The sequence below is a fragment of the Halichoerus grypus genome, chromosome 9, assembly GCF_964656455.1.
Source record: "Halichoerus grypus chromosome 9, mHalGry1.hap1.1, whole genome shotgun sequence".
NCBI classification, from domain to species: Eukaryota; Metazoa; Chordata; class Mammalia; order Carnivora; family Phocidae; genus Halichoerus; species Halichoerus grypus.
The window spans coordinates 132,824,519-132,842,439 of NC_135720.1; the positions used below are offsets into that span (position 1 = coordinate 132,824,519).

Sequence of the window (17,921 nt, forward strand, 5' to 3'; positions counted from 1 at the left end):
GGCTCACAGGGTTCTTATCTCCGTGGCCTGGCCAGCTCTTAGCTCTTTTTCTCAATGTCGGTTTTTCCTGTCTGAGGTTTATATTCTGTGTTTTCACATTTGCTTGAAAGGAGTTCAGCTCATGGGAGAACGGGACTCTGGAGGATGGGCCTCCCTCCCCTGGCGTGTGGTGCTTTCTTCCTCAGGCCTAGCTTTAAGGTTGGGGACTGGGGAGCTCTAGAATGACTTGTCTAGCCCAGCAGCCCCAGGCCCCCCAGGGAGCCACACCCCTCTTCTCCAGCTTTTATGGTTTTATTGTTGAGCTAATCAGCATGGAAGCCCAGGGGTGTGGGATTGTCTTTGTCTGTTGTTTGCTTGGAGGAGGCCAGGAAGGAATAAATTGTACCTTTCTTCCTGGAAAGTTCTTTGGTGGCGAGTGATTGCATTCCCAAACCTATTTCTGTCTCGGAGGGAAGCTGTTGCAGGGCCTGCAGGGAGTGGCGAAGTGCCGGGTCCCAGCCGGCTCCCTGGCCGAGCGTAGGCCGTGTTTTATATTGTCCTGCTGTGGGTAGAGAGCCCAGACTTCGAGAAACCGAAGGCTTCATGTTCGGAGCTGGAAGGCGGCGTTTGTCGCCTTTATTTGTCCATTCCTGCTGTCCAGCTCCATCACCCCGTGGAATCTCCCTTTGCCTTCGTCCCCCTCTCAGATGCTCGCACACTTGTGCCCACACTGTGTGGCGGGGGGGTCCTCCCTTGGCCTCATTCGTTACGGGCTTGTCCCTTTCCTCTCCTTTCTCCAAGCGGAAACCGGACGAGCAGAGCGGGGATAATCTGAGCTTTCTGAGCTCATTTAGTTTCACTGCTGATCAGTTTTGCCACAGGGTCGAGTTCCGTTTTGTGATTCCTAGCTCGAGTTAGCTGCTGTCTTTATAATCCTGGAACTGAGAGACCGTGGCAGCCGAGAGCGAGAAGGTCTGACTTGCCCGGTGGCACCGGCGGCCTCCGTGATGCGCCCTGTTAACTGTTTGCAGCACTGATTGTATCACGGGTTTGGTTTTTAAAATGGTATGGCAAAAAAGAAAATAGTTATTTAAACACACACACACACAACCCCGTGCAGTTAGACTACCGTACCCCACGTCTGTGACGAAATGTCCATTCCTGAGAGTACTAGGTGACCTGTGGGGTGCCTGGAATTGTGTAAAATAGGCTAAACAGAGGTGAACTTGGACGGGAACGGATGAAACAACGCTGGGCAAGTGCGCGCCTGCTCTTTGGTGAACCAGTCAGGGCCCCGGGCTTGGGGCCCTTCCTGGGTGTGCGGGTCACACTGCTCTCTGAGGGGACTTTGCATGCGTGGGAGTGGGGGGGGGCAGGAAGCCCTAAGTGTCCAGCGGGAAACGTGCTCCGACCAGGCTCAGTGACAACTTGCTGGAGGTGAAGCCCCAGCCGCGGGGGGCGGGGGGGGGGGCGGCGGCGGTGATGATGGCTGGGGGCGGTGGTGTTCGGCAGCGTATTGACACAGTTAAAGATGGATGCGTCTTTGATCAAAGGGAGACCGTAGGGCATGTTTAGGCGGGTGGAATTGCGGAGACTCATTATTACGTGAGTGGTTCTGCACCCCCCCCCCCGGCCCCCACCCACATCTTTACGAACACGATTCTGATTTGCCCAGTTGGCTGGCATAGCGTTTTGCCGAAGCCGGCTGCGAGGAAGTGAGCACTTAGGCTTCTGCTTCCCGGTGCACATCAGTGGATTGAAGAGGCGAGCAGGAGGTCTTTGGATTTCCAGGACTCTAAGCCTATACCATTTTTCCTGAACATTTGGGAAGATGTGGCTGTTTCCCCTCACTCTCCCACCCCCTCCTGCCTGCCCCCTCCCTTCCTGACAGTGCCCCTTGGGCTCTCCCCTTTGCCTTCACAGGGGGCTTGCCTTGTGGGGCAGGTGCAGCATCGCTTGGAAAGAACCCTGAAGAACGTTCCTTTGACTGAGCTTTGCCCAGTCGACTGAGATAGCTCGTTCTGGATTTGGTTGGGCGGTGGAATTAGGGACCCATCACAAAAGTTAATCACTCTTATCGTGGAAGCTGGGTTTGAGACTGTGGGTTTAAAAAAAAAAAAATCAGATTTTGGAGGTTGGTCACTTTTTTTTAATCTTCTGGCTCATATACGTTGAGAACTTCCTTGTTACTGGAGGTTTGCTTCAGTTGTGAGATTGCTCCCCTTCTCCTGCATTTATTCCCCCCCATTGTTTTCACATTCTGTTAGGATCACGCAGAGCTTTGGATTCTCACCCAGTTCTTTTCTCTGCTCTTGATCCTGCCCTCTCTTTGGTCCTGCTGTATGGGGGAAATGAGTGGAACCAGGCAGTATTGAAGCCGAGGGCCCCGTCTGTGGCTGTGGCCTCCTTTGTGGAAAGGATGCAGATCTGGAGGCTTGATCACTTCCTGTTTGTAGACCAGGAAAATGGGCTCAAGCCTTCAGGATTAATGAAGGGCTTAATTGAACAGGAAGTCTTCCAGTCTTCGGGGTTGCTGAAGTGGTGCATGTGGCTCGGGCGTTTATCTTGTCTTCTGTAAGAGATTGGACTTTGTTTCCTGGAACTAAATGGGGGTCAGAAATTGTCAGGGAGCTGAGCTACTCAGAGGGAAACCTACTAGTCTGTGGGGGGGAAGGGCGTGTTTGGATTTCTGCATACTCCCGTCTCACCTCCTGGAGTTCCTACTTGCAGGCTTTGCTCAGATCCTGGAGAAGTCCACTGAGCGATTTCTGTAGTATCCTGGCAAATACAGATATGAGGAGCGATAAGTCACTCATCTTAGATCAGCAGGGGTTTGTTGGTTAAATGGCTGTAAGTGAGATAAACATATTCAACAAGCTCCCCTGTGGTCAAAATGACATTCCTCCCTTGGAGAAACGTCTATTGTGCTGTAAGTTAGGTCCAGTCAGGAGACCTTCTCACCAGACCCTTCTGAGGATTCATTTTAGCCACCCACAGTTACGGTGGGCGTGTATGTTCATTCTCTGCTTGTCATTTGCAGTGGACTCTTTCTAGTGCGTTCATGACATCAGGTAAAGGCCCCGTGGTTCATACCTGCAAAAGCGGACTGGGCCTGCCAGGTGGCTGATGGGGAAGGACTGGGAGGACTTTTATACTGGAGAGCGGTACCTTACCCGAGGTCATGGATGGTTATTGAAAATGTAATGAGATCGAATATCGTGAGTTCAGTTGTAAGATGTGATGAGTGCACCTCTCCCTCCTTCATTCCCCTTTACTTTTCTGGCTTAAGAGATCACTTGGTTTGTTGTGAGTCAGCAGATGACATCTGGAAAGATGTTTTCTGCTTCCCAGCCTGATGTACAGTTACCCTGCGCAGCCTTAGAATATGGGTGGAGATTCAGCATTGCTTGGAGGATATTCTAGGCATTGATAGGAAGGTGATTTTCCTACTTTTCTTGCCTTTGACTCCCTTTTGCCTTGTGTGTGTGTGTGTTTTTTTTAATTTTTAAATTTTTAAAAATTCCAGTGTAGTTAACACAGTGTCGTATGTTTCAGGTGTACGATTTAGGGATTCAGCACTTCCCTACATCCCCCGGTGCTCATCACAAGTGCCCTCCTTAATCCCCTTCACCTATTTCACCCATCCCCCCACCCACCTGCCCTCTGGTAACTACCAGTTTGTTCTCTAGAGTTAAGAGTCTGTTTCTTGGGTGCCCAGGTGGATTAGTTGGTTGAGTGGCTGGCTCTTGATTTTGGCTCAGGTCGTGATATCAGGGTCAGGCTCCTTGCTCAGGAGATTCTCTCTTTGCCCCTCCCCCCATGTTTGTGCTTACTCGTGTACTCTCTCAAAAGACTCTTTTTTTATTAAAGATTCAGTTTCTTGGTTTGCCTCTCTTTTTTTCCCCCTACGATCATTTGTTTTGTTTCTTAAATTCCACATATGAGTGAAATCATATTGTATTTTGTCTTTCTCTGTCTTATTTCACTTAGCATTATATTATACTCTGGCTCCACCCATGTTGTTGCAAATGGCAAGATGCCATTTTTTTTTTATAGCTAAATAATATTCCAATTCATATATACACCATATCTTCTTTATCCGTTCATCTGTTGACAGTCTTTTGCCTTCTTTGGATTGACACGCTTCCCTTGTTTTTTATGTAAGTTTCCGTGCCGCTGACATGTCTCCTAGATTCATCATGGCAGCTGGTGCCGAAGTGCCAAGGAGCTTGAGAGGACTGGCTGAGTCTGGGACTCCACGGGAGCTCCTGTTTTCCAGTGTAAGAATTAAGTGCCATTACTCCAGATCACGAAGCACAAACAATAGAAAGGAGGATACTCGCTGTTCTTATATTCATTAGCCACTAGCAGATTCTTTAATTATGATCATGGTTTCTCATCTTTAGGCAATTGTCATAAGAGCCTAGGCCTCTTTCATGAATGTTCAAGAAGACTCTCTCTCTCACAAATAAATAAAACCCTTTAAAAAAAAAAAAGGTATGCCTGGGTGGCTCAGTCAGTTAAGCGTCTGCCTTAGGCTCAGGTCATAATTCCAGGGTCCTGGGATCGAGTCCCGCGTCGGGCTCTCTGCTCAGCTGGGATCCTGCTTCTCCCTCTGCCTTTGCCTGCCACTCCCCCTGCTTGTGCTCTCTCGCTCTCTGTGTAAAATAAATAAGTAAAATCTTTAAACGTTCAAGAAGAGAGAATGTGTGAAGTGTCGTGAATCTTTTTACTACAGAACAGACTTCACATTTTGGGCTCCCTCGTGAAGGAAACATTCGGACCATGGTGCATTACTTTAGTGTTGCTTTATCTTTTCTTGGTGGTAAGAATCACTTTTGGGGGAGGCGCGTGTTTCTGAAGCCAGTCCTGAGGATTTTAGCCCCTGCATATTTTTAGGACCTAGATAAAATGCTGAATTGTGAGTTTCCGTATATTTTCCATGCAGGCAAGGACCTTGAGTTGTAATTGAGTTGGGGGGATAAAGTGTCCATCCTGCTGCTTTCCTTACCCAGCGGCTGGTTTCTTAGCCGGCGTCATTAGCACAGGTCCTAAAAATTGGTTAATGCCAGGGCTTGTCCTAAATCGGCAAAAATCAGAAGCCCTGCTTCTCGTCTGAAGACTCGCTGTTGCCATCTCTTGGTGCTTGTTGGCTACTTCATGGAATTTCCAGTGGGCGGGGAAATTGTACCGGCTCCCTCCTCTGTCACCCGGTGAATAAAGCGTCTCCGTTAACTGACTTACTCTGAGAAGCAGAGGACGGGAGAAGCCGAAGCCTACTCTGGATCATTCCGGGACTAGTTCTGATCACTGCCTTTGTGCTTTGGTGTGTCGAGAGCCTCCGCCCACCACGCGACCCCCTCGAGCGTGTTTCTGGTGGGGAGTTCCTACGGAATTGACTCTGGTTCTACCCTTCAGAGGATTCCACCCGATTATGTTTTTTAATGAATGAGCCGTGAAGCATTCTAAGATGTCATTTCTTCATGTTTTTTCTTTTTTTCCTCGAAGGAAAGGAGGAGGTTAGACCTGATTCTTGCCCCACTGAGTGATTCACTGTCCCTCCCCAGCCATCACCTTTGCCAGGATTCAAGGGAGATTTCTGGCCGCCTGCAATTGGGTATCGAGTAACGCTGAGAAAATGCCTGGGTTTTTGTTGAAATGTTTTAAAAAAACAAAATTGGCAACGCCACCTCCAGACAGAGTGGAAAGGCAGATTAACGTTTTAACTGGCTCTTTGAGGCTTTTAAAAACTGAATGGACTTTAGATAATTTGTTTACACCTTGTAACTACAGTATGTAGGAGGAATTTCTTTGCCCAGGTCCTGGCTGGATTCCTAACTTACGTGTGGCATCCTAGGACTCTTAACCTTTCTTGCTTCTGCTGTGAGATAGAGTTTTTGCTCAGGATTGCCACAAAACTGACTGTAGAGAAAGAGCGTTTGCAGCTCTTGGATCCTGCGGTTGAGGTTGGGGTCCCCCCCCCGATAAAAAGAGGGTTCTGGTGCCTGGAGTGGCAAAAACAGGCAGTTTTCCATAGGCGGTAAACCATAACGTGTGACATTTGTGAGTGACAGAACAAAAGGGCTTTGTTGCCGCTTTAATTGTTGATTAATGATGATCCCTCTCAAATCTGACATGGTTGCTTTCTAGCTCACAAAAGAAGTCAGTGTCAACTATTTCCTTGATCATGACAGAGTCATGATTTCCAGGCTGTCCTTGGCTCTTTGACATTTTAGGGTGCCGCAGAAGATTTTTTTTTAAAGCATAATTGCGTAATTTTTAATTAATTGAATCAAAAGCTTTACTGCATGTTACTCTGCATACCATTTTTTGTGGGCTGGGCTGTCCCCATCCACCTGAGATTTATGTGCCCAAGTAATCTTTTTCTTAGGAAGATGCTGTGCTACATTTACATTGGCTTATTGGTATTTGGTGCTATTATTAAATTTTGATACTCTCCTTCCTCTTCCCTAGTCCTTTCCTTTGAGTAAAAGAACGCAAAGGCTCACCCCTCTCCCCCCTTTTTTTAAGTAGGCTCCACGCCCAGCATGGTGCCCAGTGCAGGGCTTGAACTCAGGACCCTGAGGTCAAGACATAAGCTGAGGTCAAGGGTCAGACGCTTAACCCAACTAAGCTACTCAGGCACCCCCACACCTTTCTTTCCTCTATCTGCTTTCCATTGCCTGTGTTCTGAGGCGGTGTGGTGTGTGTGAGCAGCTGGGTGATATTTGGGTTTGGGCTTGCCTTCTCCTTGGGCGTCCGGTGTTTTGATGGGTAGAGCTGACGAACACACATATTTGCGTCATGTTGGTATTCCTCAGGGTGTTTTTGGGTTCTCAAGGAAGTTGGTGTGTTGCCCTAAATGAGGGGTTTATTCGTAGTTGGAAAGATGGAATGTTAAGCAGAGTGTAGGATCTTATAAAGGAATTGTGGAGCGGCTCCTGGAATCGTGCCATTTAAAAGTGTATATATTTTAACTTTTCTACTCCCACCTTCTGAAGTGCTAGGCAGGATATTTATCTCAGAATCGAGAAGTTACCCCGTTGGCTGATTTGCAGGACAACCTGTGGTTAGAAACTTGGTGCTCAGCATCTTGAGCATAGTCCCGGCAGGCATCTGGAAGATTGAGGTTCTGACTTCCCGCTGGGCACAGGCAGAAAGTCTGGTATTTCTCATGTGGAATTAGGAAGTCACAGATCTAAGGGGAATTTATTATAGGAATTACTGTATTCAAGTTTTATAGATGAGGTCAGACAAGATGGAGCTAGAAGGGGTCTCAGTATTATTTTCCTTTTCATAGTGTGCTGTTGGCTCCCCCCGCCCCCCCCCCCCCCCCCCCAGGAAATAGAAGGCAACCTGCCCTAGAGCAACTCTGTAGAACTAAAGCCCGGGTTTTGATACCCCTCTTCTTTCCTTTGTCCCACCCTGACCAAGCCAGTCTCGATGAGCATTCCTTCTCAGGGGATTCGGGGACAGCAGTTCCTTTAGGTACATCCGGTTGGTAGCGAACTTGATTCTAAATAGCTGCCTGTGTAACTTCATGAAGACAAATGCTGTGGATATTTCCCATCCTGTGGTTTTGAGCATCCATAGCCTCTTCCAGCAGTTTATGAGTTCAAGCAAGGAACGAGGCCTCTGAAAACCAGTGTGGCAGGAACTCGAGAAACCCCATAAGGCGAGCATTCTCCATAGTGTACCTCTCCTCCTGGAGCCCCCGACCTCCCTTTCCTGTCCTGAGACATCCTCACAGCCGGGTAGAGCAAACCCTGGTGGGCAGCTCAGAGCAGGGTGGGAGGTGAGCAAAGAAGGGGGTCGTCCACTGGTAGGGCTTCTTGTTACAGTTGGGGATGAGTCCGTCTCTGGTAGCCTCCCGGTTCACTTGAGGATATGTTTATTTTCTCTCTACTCTACAGGATGTTTACAACCATCCTGTGTGGTTTGCCCACAACTGCACTTGCATTTGAATTTGGTGGGCAGCTTGCCCTGGGCAGGGGCTATCCCCTGCTCGACCCCCCACAATCTCCATCGCACACATGCACACGCGCACACATACAATCCTGATTTCTTTGAGTCGCTGCCAGGTTTGTAGTGTGTGTGTCTGGGGGTAGAATAGAGTGGGTAATTATTTTGGGGATGGAAACACAGGATTTTTTTTTTTTTTTTTTTTTGAATAGGCCTTTCAGCAAGTTGGCAAAGCTTCAGACCCCACTCCCACCCCGGCACAAAGAGCACAGCCATGCTGGTCATTTTGCATTTGCCAGACACGATGTGTCTTTTTTTTTTTTTTTTTTTTAAATCTACAGACCCTCCCCTCCCACCCATTCCTTGCTCTTTGTTTGGAATTGAGATGTAATCTAAGTAATTGGATTTTACCAGCTTACGTTGTTAATATTGGAAAATTGAGTTAATAAAACGGTGTTTTGGCAGACACGCCCCTCCAGGGGGGACCAGCTGGGCATTTCTTTAAATCACCCGGTGTCCCTTGCTCCTGCCTTCTCTAGCCGAATCGTGCCCCTGCGCTGTGTCCTACTCGGATTTGTAAACTTTCAGAAATCCCGGACAGAACTGGAATGTAATTAACCTAGAAATTGCTGTCGTGCCATATTTGGGGCTACCCTAGAGATGGAGCGCGCAGAAAGCACTGAGCTGGGTAACTCGGTCCTGTAGATAACACCCACGGAACCCGGGAATACCACGGCCACCCCCTTGTGAGTCTTCTGACGGCGGGCGGTGTCCTCGCGCGTGATCAGAGGACAGCGGGGGTGGGGGGCATAGGGAGGCTGACTACACAACACAGAATATTTCGCGTAGAACTTAGTTGGCTCCTCAGTGGTGTTTCTTTACGGGTGTCGTCTTGCAGTTTGTTAACTTTCAAAATAGTGCCAGTGTTGGTTGTGGTGTGTTTCTTTGTTCCTGTAAAGGTACTGTACCTTTTTTTTTTTTTTTTTAACCTAAACATGAAACATACTTGAAGATTTACTTGGGTAAAATTTTAAGTGATCAAGCAGAACATTCTTTTGGCTCTTGGCCATGCCAGCTAAACCCCAAATGTGAGAAGGCTCCGGAGAAAAATGGCAGCTTTTGTGTGCAGCTCAGGGAGTGGAAGGGAGAAGGGGGAGGATGGAACCTCCCCCTGGGAGCTCCCGCAGCATGATCACGCAGCACGCGCCGTCTCTGTGTGCCTGTCCCGCATGAATGGGCCTGCGGCCGGACCGTCCTCCTGGGTCCGGCGGGTTGTGGCCCGGGGGCATTGTGACACATGGACCACAAGGGCATCATGCCTTGTGGTGGGATGGCCTCTTGTGTATCACGGTGGTCGAGAAGCCATCACTTGGCTTCTATCGGACGATGCTGCTGGTGGGCACATGGCTCAGTGAATTCTTAACTAAGTGATGACCGTGGACATGGTAGAAAGGGGACCGTGTGGGCAGGTGCTTTGTAGATTCCTATGAAATGGATCCGCAATGACACTGGATCCCGGTTGACCTTTGGGTAGACTTAGGGATGGCTGGTCACTTTCCCTGGGGCAGAACCACACGCCTCTCCCTCTCCCGTTCCTGTTGGGTCTCTTTGAGGGCCACCCACCTCTCCCCGGCACCTCTGGATAGCATTCAGTTCTGCCCCTCTGCTCCGAAAACATGGTGTGTTTAACGCTGTGATTCCCCAGGAATGGATGGTGCGTGTTTATCCGTGGTACAGCATGCCGCGTTCCTGCCGTGCCCTCCCCACGTCGATGGAGGGTGTGTCTTCTGTAAGGAAGCCAGCCATGGCAAGAGAAAGGGGAAGGGCATTCCAGATGGAGAGCGCAGTCTCAAGTAAGCAAGATCCCTTGGGATATTTGCCTCTGTCTTAGGGCATTTATTTCTACATAGAATGACACTCAGAGATCAGATCAGTGAGTTGACGTTCATCTCAACACATTTTCTTTTCTTCCTTTTGGGACACTTTAGCTTAAATGGGATTCACCCCAGCAGGGCTGAGTTTTTTTTTGTTTTTTTGTTTTTTTTTTTTTTTTTAAATGAGTGAATTGGAATGGGACTCCCAGACCTGGGAGCTTCTAGAGAAAAGGCACACCAGATGGCCTTGCCTGTGACAGGGCGTCCCACATGGACGCAGCATGATGTGACCGAGAAAACTCTGACCCGAGCAACCAGCATTTGCCTTTTGGTCTTGTTTGTCCTGCACCCAAGCTGTGTGTGGCCTTAGGCAGGTCTCCCCCGCTCAGTTGGTTGATCTGTGTAGTGAGGGTGATCTTGGCAAGATCCTTCAAAAAAAAAAAATGAAAGCCTTTAGCTTTTAACATTTGTCTTGAACACCAAACAAATGGCAGCCGGTATCTATATTCTCTGAGCCTGCTGTTTTGAATTTTTTAGTCTTTTACTTGGCGCGCGTGCGCGCGCACACAGAAAAAAACACACACACACACACTCACTCACTCACACCATGGACGGGCAGTGATGGCGTGGTTTGACCCGAGAGCACTTCTCTTCCCTCACCCCACAGCCCCCAACCCTTGACTGTAGCACACGGTAAATAAAATGGAACCCTCCATATATTTATTCATCTATAAATACATTTATTCATGTTTTCCTCTGCTGGTTTCAGTCGGTCTGATCTGTGTAACTTGGCTGGCGGGGAAGTTTGCTTTAATTGGGTTTTCTTGACCTAAGGATGTACCTAGCGTTCTAGAATGAAGCCTTCTCTAAGGGGAAACTCCTTCCTTGATCAGTTAATAAAACAAACATGAGACTGCATCATGCTCTGGTTGATCCCTTCTGTGGTTTGGATGAGGAACACAGGCCCTCTGTGCTTTCTATATGCTGGTGTTTCTGTGGACCACCAGTGGGCAGTGGAGGGCCATCTGGCTATCCCTCAAGGCCCCACGTAGTGTTTTCCGCTTGACCCCAGGGGCCCCATTCTCTTTCCACCCCCATGATGATTCGGAACCGTCTTCATCCAGACGGTGTTGTCCTTTTCAGGCATCTTCACTCTAAGGAATGGATAGGATGGTGCATGTGGTTCTGGGTGAAATGTCAGCCGAGAGAAGGGGGTGGGTGAAGTAAATGCCTCAGGAGGTGGGTACACCTGCTTGATTCTGCCAGAGACTGGCCCTCCATCTCCCTCTTCAGCCTTTGGTAGGTGTCCTGTGTGGCCTGCCGCTCGGCTCCACAGAGCACCTTTCCTCCCCAGGCCTCTCCAGGTGCAGATATTCTGGTTCTTCAGCATGTCTGGGAACCTCCCACCTACCCTTCTTTACTGACGGAAAATAACAAGCACTCATTTCCTTGTATCCGGCCTTCTGGAATGAGTCCCCTCAAACATTACCTGCACAGCCGAGCGTGCCGAGAGTGCTTACCCCCATGGATGTGGCCTCCAAGTTGTGTCATCCAAACTCTTCTGTTGTGGGGGGCCAGCAAAGCCCAGCCAACACCTCTGTAATCCTCCCAGGACTCTGCAGGATGAGAAGCCAAACCACAGACCTGCACTTCGTGCAAAATAAAGAGTCTTCTGGCTGCTCTTTAAAAAAAAAAAAAAGATACTGGTTTGTTTCGTGGCTCAGTCTGCTTTCATCTGGGTCTCACAAATAATCACTTGGGAGCTTGGCTTAGTCCTCTAAGGGGTCATTTATTTGCCTGCCATTTTTAAATCTGTTAATGGCTTTATTTTTCATGGTCTCACTGAACAAGTCATCAGGCAAAAGGTGAACAATGGTGGGAGCAGTTTGTCTTTCGGGTCCCGAATGTGTGGAGTATCTTCCTGCATCCCGAGCGGTCGTTCGTCGTGCCTCATCCGTGTTTGCGTGTTGGACTTCCGTTTGGGCTCATGGTGTGTGGCATTTGTTTTTTTTTAAAAAAAAAAAAAGCCCTAAGCATCAGCCCGCTCGGTGGCCGGCAGTGTTTCTGTCCAGTTTCTTTCTTTTTTTTTTTTTTTTAAAGAATTTATTTATTTGAGAGAGAGAGAGAGCACATGAGAGGGGGGAGGGTCAGAGGGAGAAGCAGACTCCCCGCTGAGCAGGGAGCCCGATGCGGGACTCGATCCCGGGACTCCAGGATCATGACCTGAGCCGAAGGCAGTCGCCCAACCAACTGAGCCACCCAGGCGCCCCTTGAATGCTCAGCGTGAGAGTTGGGTCCGTTCAGTTGAAGATGTACGTGTTCCTGTGATTGCCGATTTAAAAAGATAAACTTTTCAGCTGGAATCCGATGACTGGGGTTTTTATTTTCACAGGGAGGGGACATTGCTGGAAGAGCCAGGTAGTTCTTTGGGGCCCATCCACCCCGATGGTGGCATTGCGTTGCTTAGCTTGTCCTTTTTTTCATACCCCAGCCCCAGTTTAGTCCTATTATAAAGATTCCTATTTGTAACCGATAGAAACTGTAAAGGGCAGGGGGGAACATCACCAAACTCACAACCGTGATCCTCGTCGCAGTTTGAGAATCCCCTGTGCTAGCTTAGTCTCACCCCCACCTTCATCGGGTCCTTCAGCATCTCTCCCTGGAAGGCCCCCCCCCCCCCCCCCCCGGGCTTAGTGGCTTCCCCTGCTCACACTTCTGCTGTGTCTCGTCTTATATACGGGCAGTCAGTTGGTTACAAAACTCTTCGTTCTCCGTAACACGGGGACAGTGGTGTTGCCTTTCTCTTACCATTTTAGTATTTGGGAGTTTTCCTTTAAGTTGTTTAGCTTTCTGCTGATAGCTTTCGAATGTGGCGGCTTCACTGTGGTTACTCCTGGGTTTGCAAGCGCTTGTGATGAGCTGTAATGTTTGTACAATTCAAGGACCGAAGGTTGCCCTGTAAGTAAGGAGGGGGGTGCTGTCTCCCTTTTGAGCAAATGTCGTTGGTACTGGGCACGTCATCTGTATGGCGGTGTTTCTCGTGGGTTTGGGAACGGAGGCAAGAGTAGAGACTGGTCCGGACAAGGGGTGGTTCAAGTTTTTTTAGTTTTTTAGTAGAAAACTGAGAGGGGTGTGTGTGTGTGTGTGTGTGTGTGTGTATTTTGTTGTACTAGTTTGTCAAATACCAGAATGTTGATTTAACGTGTGAAAGAATTGTGGTCATCAGCCGTTTAAGATACTATGATTACTATTTTATGTAATTCCAACAATAGTTAAAGGGAGACTTATTTGTGCTTTAGTAATCTATCAGTTTTTTTTTTTTAAGATTTTTTATTTTATTTATTTGAGAGAGAGCGAATGAGAGAGAGAGCATGAGCGAAGGGAGGGTCAGAGGGAGGAGCAGACTCCCTGCCGAGCTGGGAGCCCAATATGGGACTCGATCCCTGGACTCCAGGATCATGACCTGAGCCGAAGGCAGTCACTTAACCGACTGAGCCACCCAGGTGCCCCCTGGTTTTCTTTTATTACTCAGTACTCGAAGCGGTTTTTCCAGGGAGAGGGCAGTTATCAATTTCACACAGTGATTGATTCAGATTTAGATTCTGACCCATCCCTGTGCCATTGGGGTGCTTGTGGTTCCTTCGGTTTGGTTTTTTTCTCCGCCTGCCCTCAAATCCTGTATGTTGAGTGTCTTTATGAGCAGGGCTGGCTAGCCAGTCTCAGCGGTACCCCTGCAGGTTCTTGCCCCTGGAGGCGCCTACCACTCCCCTTGCGAATGGAGATCTTCACAATGAAGAAAGAGCTGATATGAGGTCATTCGTGATAAATGTCCGTTAGCTACACGTAAACTAAAAATAAGGTAGTATTCTTATGTGGAAGCAGGAAAATTAATAGCTACAGTGTTCGGAAGGAAGTAAAGAAGGCTCACCAAGACTCATCAGGATTCCAGTGATAGAAAGGAGTGTCTTGCATGTAAGATTTTGTAAAGGAAAGCTGCCTAGCCAAGGAGGGAAGTGTTGTGATTTGTAGACACCGTGGATAAATGAGGGGTCGATATGTATGTAGGATTGTGTCAGGAAAGAAGCCCGACAGGTAAGATATTCAGGCCAGTTTTCGAATCCCTGACAGAGAAGTTTGGACTTCACCTATAAGCAGAGGGTGCCCAGAATTTGTATTTCAGATGGACTAGAGAAATGGATTTTTCCTGCATTATAAGCTTTCATTCCTGTAATGAGTTTGTGTGGCTGGATTGGGGCCAGAAGGGATTGGAGGTGGGGAGACTGCTTCCTCCAGGGGGTGTGCGGACAGAGTCAGCAATGTGCAGGCGGGTGGGGGCCGGGGCGGGCGCCAGGTGTCGGGGCACAAATGAAGGGAATCATGTATGTGTTCGTGACAGTACCCCATGAAGCGGACAGTGCTGGATACGTGTGGCAGGAAGATTTGTGTGTTTTGTCATTACTCTGGACTTAATTTAAAACTAGAAAAGCCATTCATTAATCCCGTGTCCTCAGAGGCCACATGCGGTGTTGGCAATGCCCAGGCCCACACGTGGTTTGTGCACGCACGCTCAGGGCACCCATTTTATATCCGTGTACAAAACATAGCCTTTTAACGAAATTTGTGGCCCTCTGCATCAGGCCTGTGGTTTATGAGAGCGTGAGAGATAGAGAACCTTAATTAGAAAGAGTTTGCTTGAATTAGGGTCTTTTTTCCCTCCTCTCGTGTCCTGACTTTATGGCCGCACGTAGATCTATATCCTCCGATCTCTGCCTAATTCATTTTTAATTTTCCTTTGCTTTTCCAGGCCCAGGCTGCAAGCACAAAGGAAGTTTGCGCAGTCTCAGCCGAACAGTCCCAGCACAACTCCGGTAAAGATAGTGGAACCATTGCTGCCCCCTCCAGTTACTCAGATCTCTGACCTCTCTAAAAGGAAGCCCAAGACAGAAGACTTTCTTACCTTTCTCTGCCTTCGAGGTGAGACTGCGTTCCCCGCCAGGTGGGGAGGAGGACCCTGTTCCCAGGAGTAGAGTTAGCAGCCAGGCTCCATGTTGCAAACGGCTTTCCATTTCCCAGCCTGGTTTGGGGGATGTTTGAAGTGACCAGTGCCATGGAGGGGAAGGGGGTATTGGAATCTTCCTGTTTCTCCTTCTGTTCTCATTTGACGCTTAAGTCCCCTTTCTTGGCTTCTCCACACTGTCTCACAGATCGTCGTTGCTATAGTTTTAATTTTACAGCCTGACTTTTCCCGATGATCCCCCTTCCTGAACCCCACCATCACCACCACACGGGGGCTTTACCAACGCTGTGCTTTGTCTTGTGGCCCGCCCCCCCCCCCCCCCCCCCGGATGTTGTGAGTGGAGATCGTCTCCTTTGCTCAAGTTTTGTAAAGTCTGTCTTAAGTCACATCGAGTGAGGTTCACACTTTTCACTGTACTACTTTGGGAAGAATTTAAGCAATACTTTCCAAGTACAGTTGACCCTTGAACAGCACAGGCCCACTTCTACAAGGGTGGTTTTTTTGTTTTGTTTTGTTTTTCATTAAATACATGGGTGTGTGTATTTTCTCTTCCTTACAATTTTCTCAATAGCGTTTTCATTTCTCTAGCTTGCTTTAAGAATACAATATCTAATCCATGCGGCTTGCAAAATACGTGTTAATCGCCTGTTTATGTTATGGGTAAGTGTTGTGGTCAACAGTCAGCTATTACTAGTTAAGTTTTGGGGGGGTCATAAGTTACAAATGGATTCCAGCACCCCTAAGTAACTTCCACATTGTTCAAGGGTCAACTGTATATAAATGGTGAAAATAATGGTCCATTTACATGAACAGGACTGAGGAACTGAGTGCAAGGTCGAGGATAAAATTTTGCAATGAAGGTTGAGTTTGGATTTGCATGGTCTGTCTTGGGAAACTGGCTACTGTAGGAACTAAGTTCATCACGGTTGTTGATGAGGAATGTAAAAGATTGTCAGAGAGCCTCTGATGGCCATGGGAGGTGCAGAGGAGTGTTAGAATAGAGAAAGCCATGAATGTGGAGCTTTCCTCTGGTGGGGTTGGTTGACAGAAAGTGAGCAGGAGGTCGAGGTCTTTGCTGTTGGTCATTTTGGTGGGAGTGGGGCTTGAGGTTTAGAGTTCTGTACTTAAATAGTTTTATGAAATAAGTTACAGCAAGATTTCAGTATGGTAGAATTTTTTCATCAACTATTTGAGAATTTCCACCTTGTACCCCATCACTCCTTAACACATTAGTTTGTATTTTTTTAAAATTAAGGACATTCTCCTTTACTGACCCAAATTAGGACATTGACAATGATCCATCACTACCACTTACAAACCCTCATCTTAGATTGGCTTCAGATGCCCTAGAGAGAGGCTCCAGTTTGGAGCCGGAGGATCCAGGTCCTAGTTGGGCGTTTTTAATGGTCTTAACTCTGGAGCATGTCCACCTCAGTCTGTGTCTTTCGTGATCTTGACTCTTCAAGATTACAGGCCAGTTGTTTTGTGGAATGGCCCTCCATTGGGGTTGTTGACCGTTTCCTCATCATTAGATTCACATTTTGCGTTTTTGGCTGGAATAGCACTTATAAGTGTTTTGTTGGGAGGTTCTTTGAAACTCCATATTCCATTTCTCATCAAACACTATTCATTTTTAAAAAAAATCTGTATGGGCTCAATTCTTATTTCATTCAAAGGGTCATAATCCATTTTTTATTTTTATTTATTTTATTTTTTATTTTTTTTTAAAGATTTTATTTATTTGACAGAGAGAGACACAGCGAGAGAGGGAACACAAGCAGGGGGAGTGGGAGAGGGAGAAGCAGGCATCCCACGGAGCAGGGAGCCCGATGTGGGACTCGATCCCAGGACCCCGGGATCATGACCTGAGCCGAAGGCAGACGCTTAACGACTGAGCCACCCAGGTGCCCCATTTTTTAAAAAAAATATATTTTGGGGCACCTGGATGGCTCAGTCAGTTAAGGGTCCAAGTCTTGGTACTGGCTCAGGTCTTGATCTCACGGTTCTGGTTTCGAGCCCCACCTTGGGCTTTGCACTGGGCGTGGAGCCAGTTAAAAAATACACACACATATATAAGTGTGTGTGTATATCTATATATCTCTATATATCTGTATATATCTTCATTGATAGATTTTTTTAAATTTTAAGTACAGTCTGCCTACCCCCCGAATGGGGCTCACATCTCCAAGATTGAGTCGCATGTCCTACCGACTGAGCCAGCCAGACGCCTCTTTCTTGCTATATTTTGATGTTTAGATTGTCCCAGGTTTCCTCATTGGAGCCCCTCCATGCTGGCTTCTTTGTCCTTTTGCCCTGTCCCTGTCCTCTTTCTGGCCTTGCTTCTGGGCCCATCACTGCTCCAGGCTCATCCTCATTTCCCTTCCTCAGTTCTGGAACCAGCCACTTCTCCAAGGAGCCCTGTTGGTGTTGCAGCGGCTGGGCCTGAGCTGTGCTCCTAGCTGGAGCGTCCTTTCTCTTAGGTGCTTTGTGAATGTGTGCGGTGTTGTGTGTGCATGCACATGCACAGGGACACGTGTGTGTACATACATACACATGTGCTCAGTTAGTATATCTAGATGTAGGTCCACGTCTGTGTGTGTATCGAAATCCATGAATTAGCACCGATACCTCTGATTTCAGTTTAACATCTGTGGGTTCAATCTGGTTTTCGTCCTTTTCACGTTACAGACTGAGAAACCTGGCTGGCTCTTGTTATCCCTACTGGGTTTGTTCATTTGATCAGTGTTTACCAGCGTAAATCCCCCTCTCCCCACCCAGTGTCTGCTCCCACCCCTTCCTTCACCACGTGGGACCCTTGTGAACTTGCTTGGCTCTGACACTCTTGATTGGGCCCCCCCCACCCCCCGTGTGAACACCCTCCTCCCCCTACTTTGGCTCTGATGCCCCAACCTAGGCCACGATCGTTACTCCTCCCTCCCTGGTCTCCCACTGATTTGCTTTAGGAATGATGCCTTAAAGAAGGGAAAGGGAAGAGTTAACATTCACGTTGGACATTAGAGGCTATTGAAAGTTCTCAGAGACTCTCGAGACACGAAGGGGAATAATTTCAGTTAGCAGCCTAGCAGCCG

The 17,921-nt window shown here is 48.1% G+C and overlaps 1 protein-coding gene across 6 annotated transcripts in view; it reads left to right on the plus strand.

The window, feature by feature from the left end:
• Positions 1 to 17,921, plus strand: part of JARID2 (jumonji and AT-rich interaction domain containing 2) — a 249,764-nt gene that overhangs the window by 171,214 nt on the left and 60,629 nt on the right. For 4 of the 6 annotated variants that reach the window (XM_036087225.2, XM_036087251.2, XM_036087234.2 and 1 more), the window contains one exon: positions 14,620 to 14,789. The exons of the other annotated variants lie outside the window; for them this stretch is intronic. In XM_036087225.2, the coding sequence (XP_035943118.1) occupies positions 14,620 to 14,789 (170 nt within the window). The remainder of the gene's footprint in view (positions 1 to 14,619; positions 14,790 to 17,921) is intronic. 6 annotated transcript variants of the gene reach the window in all.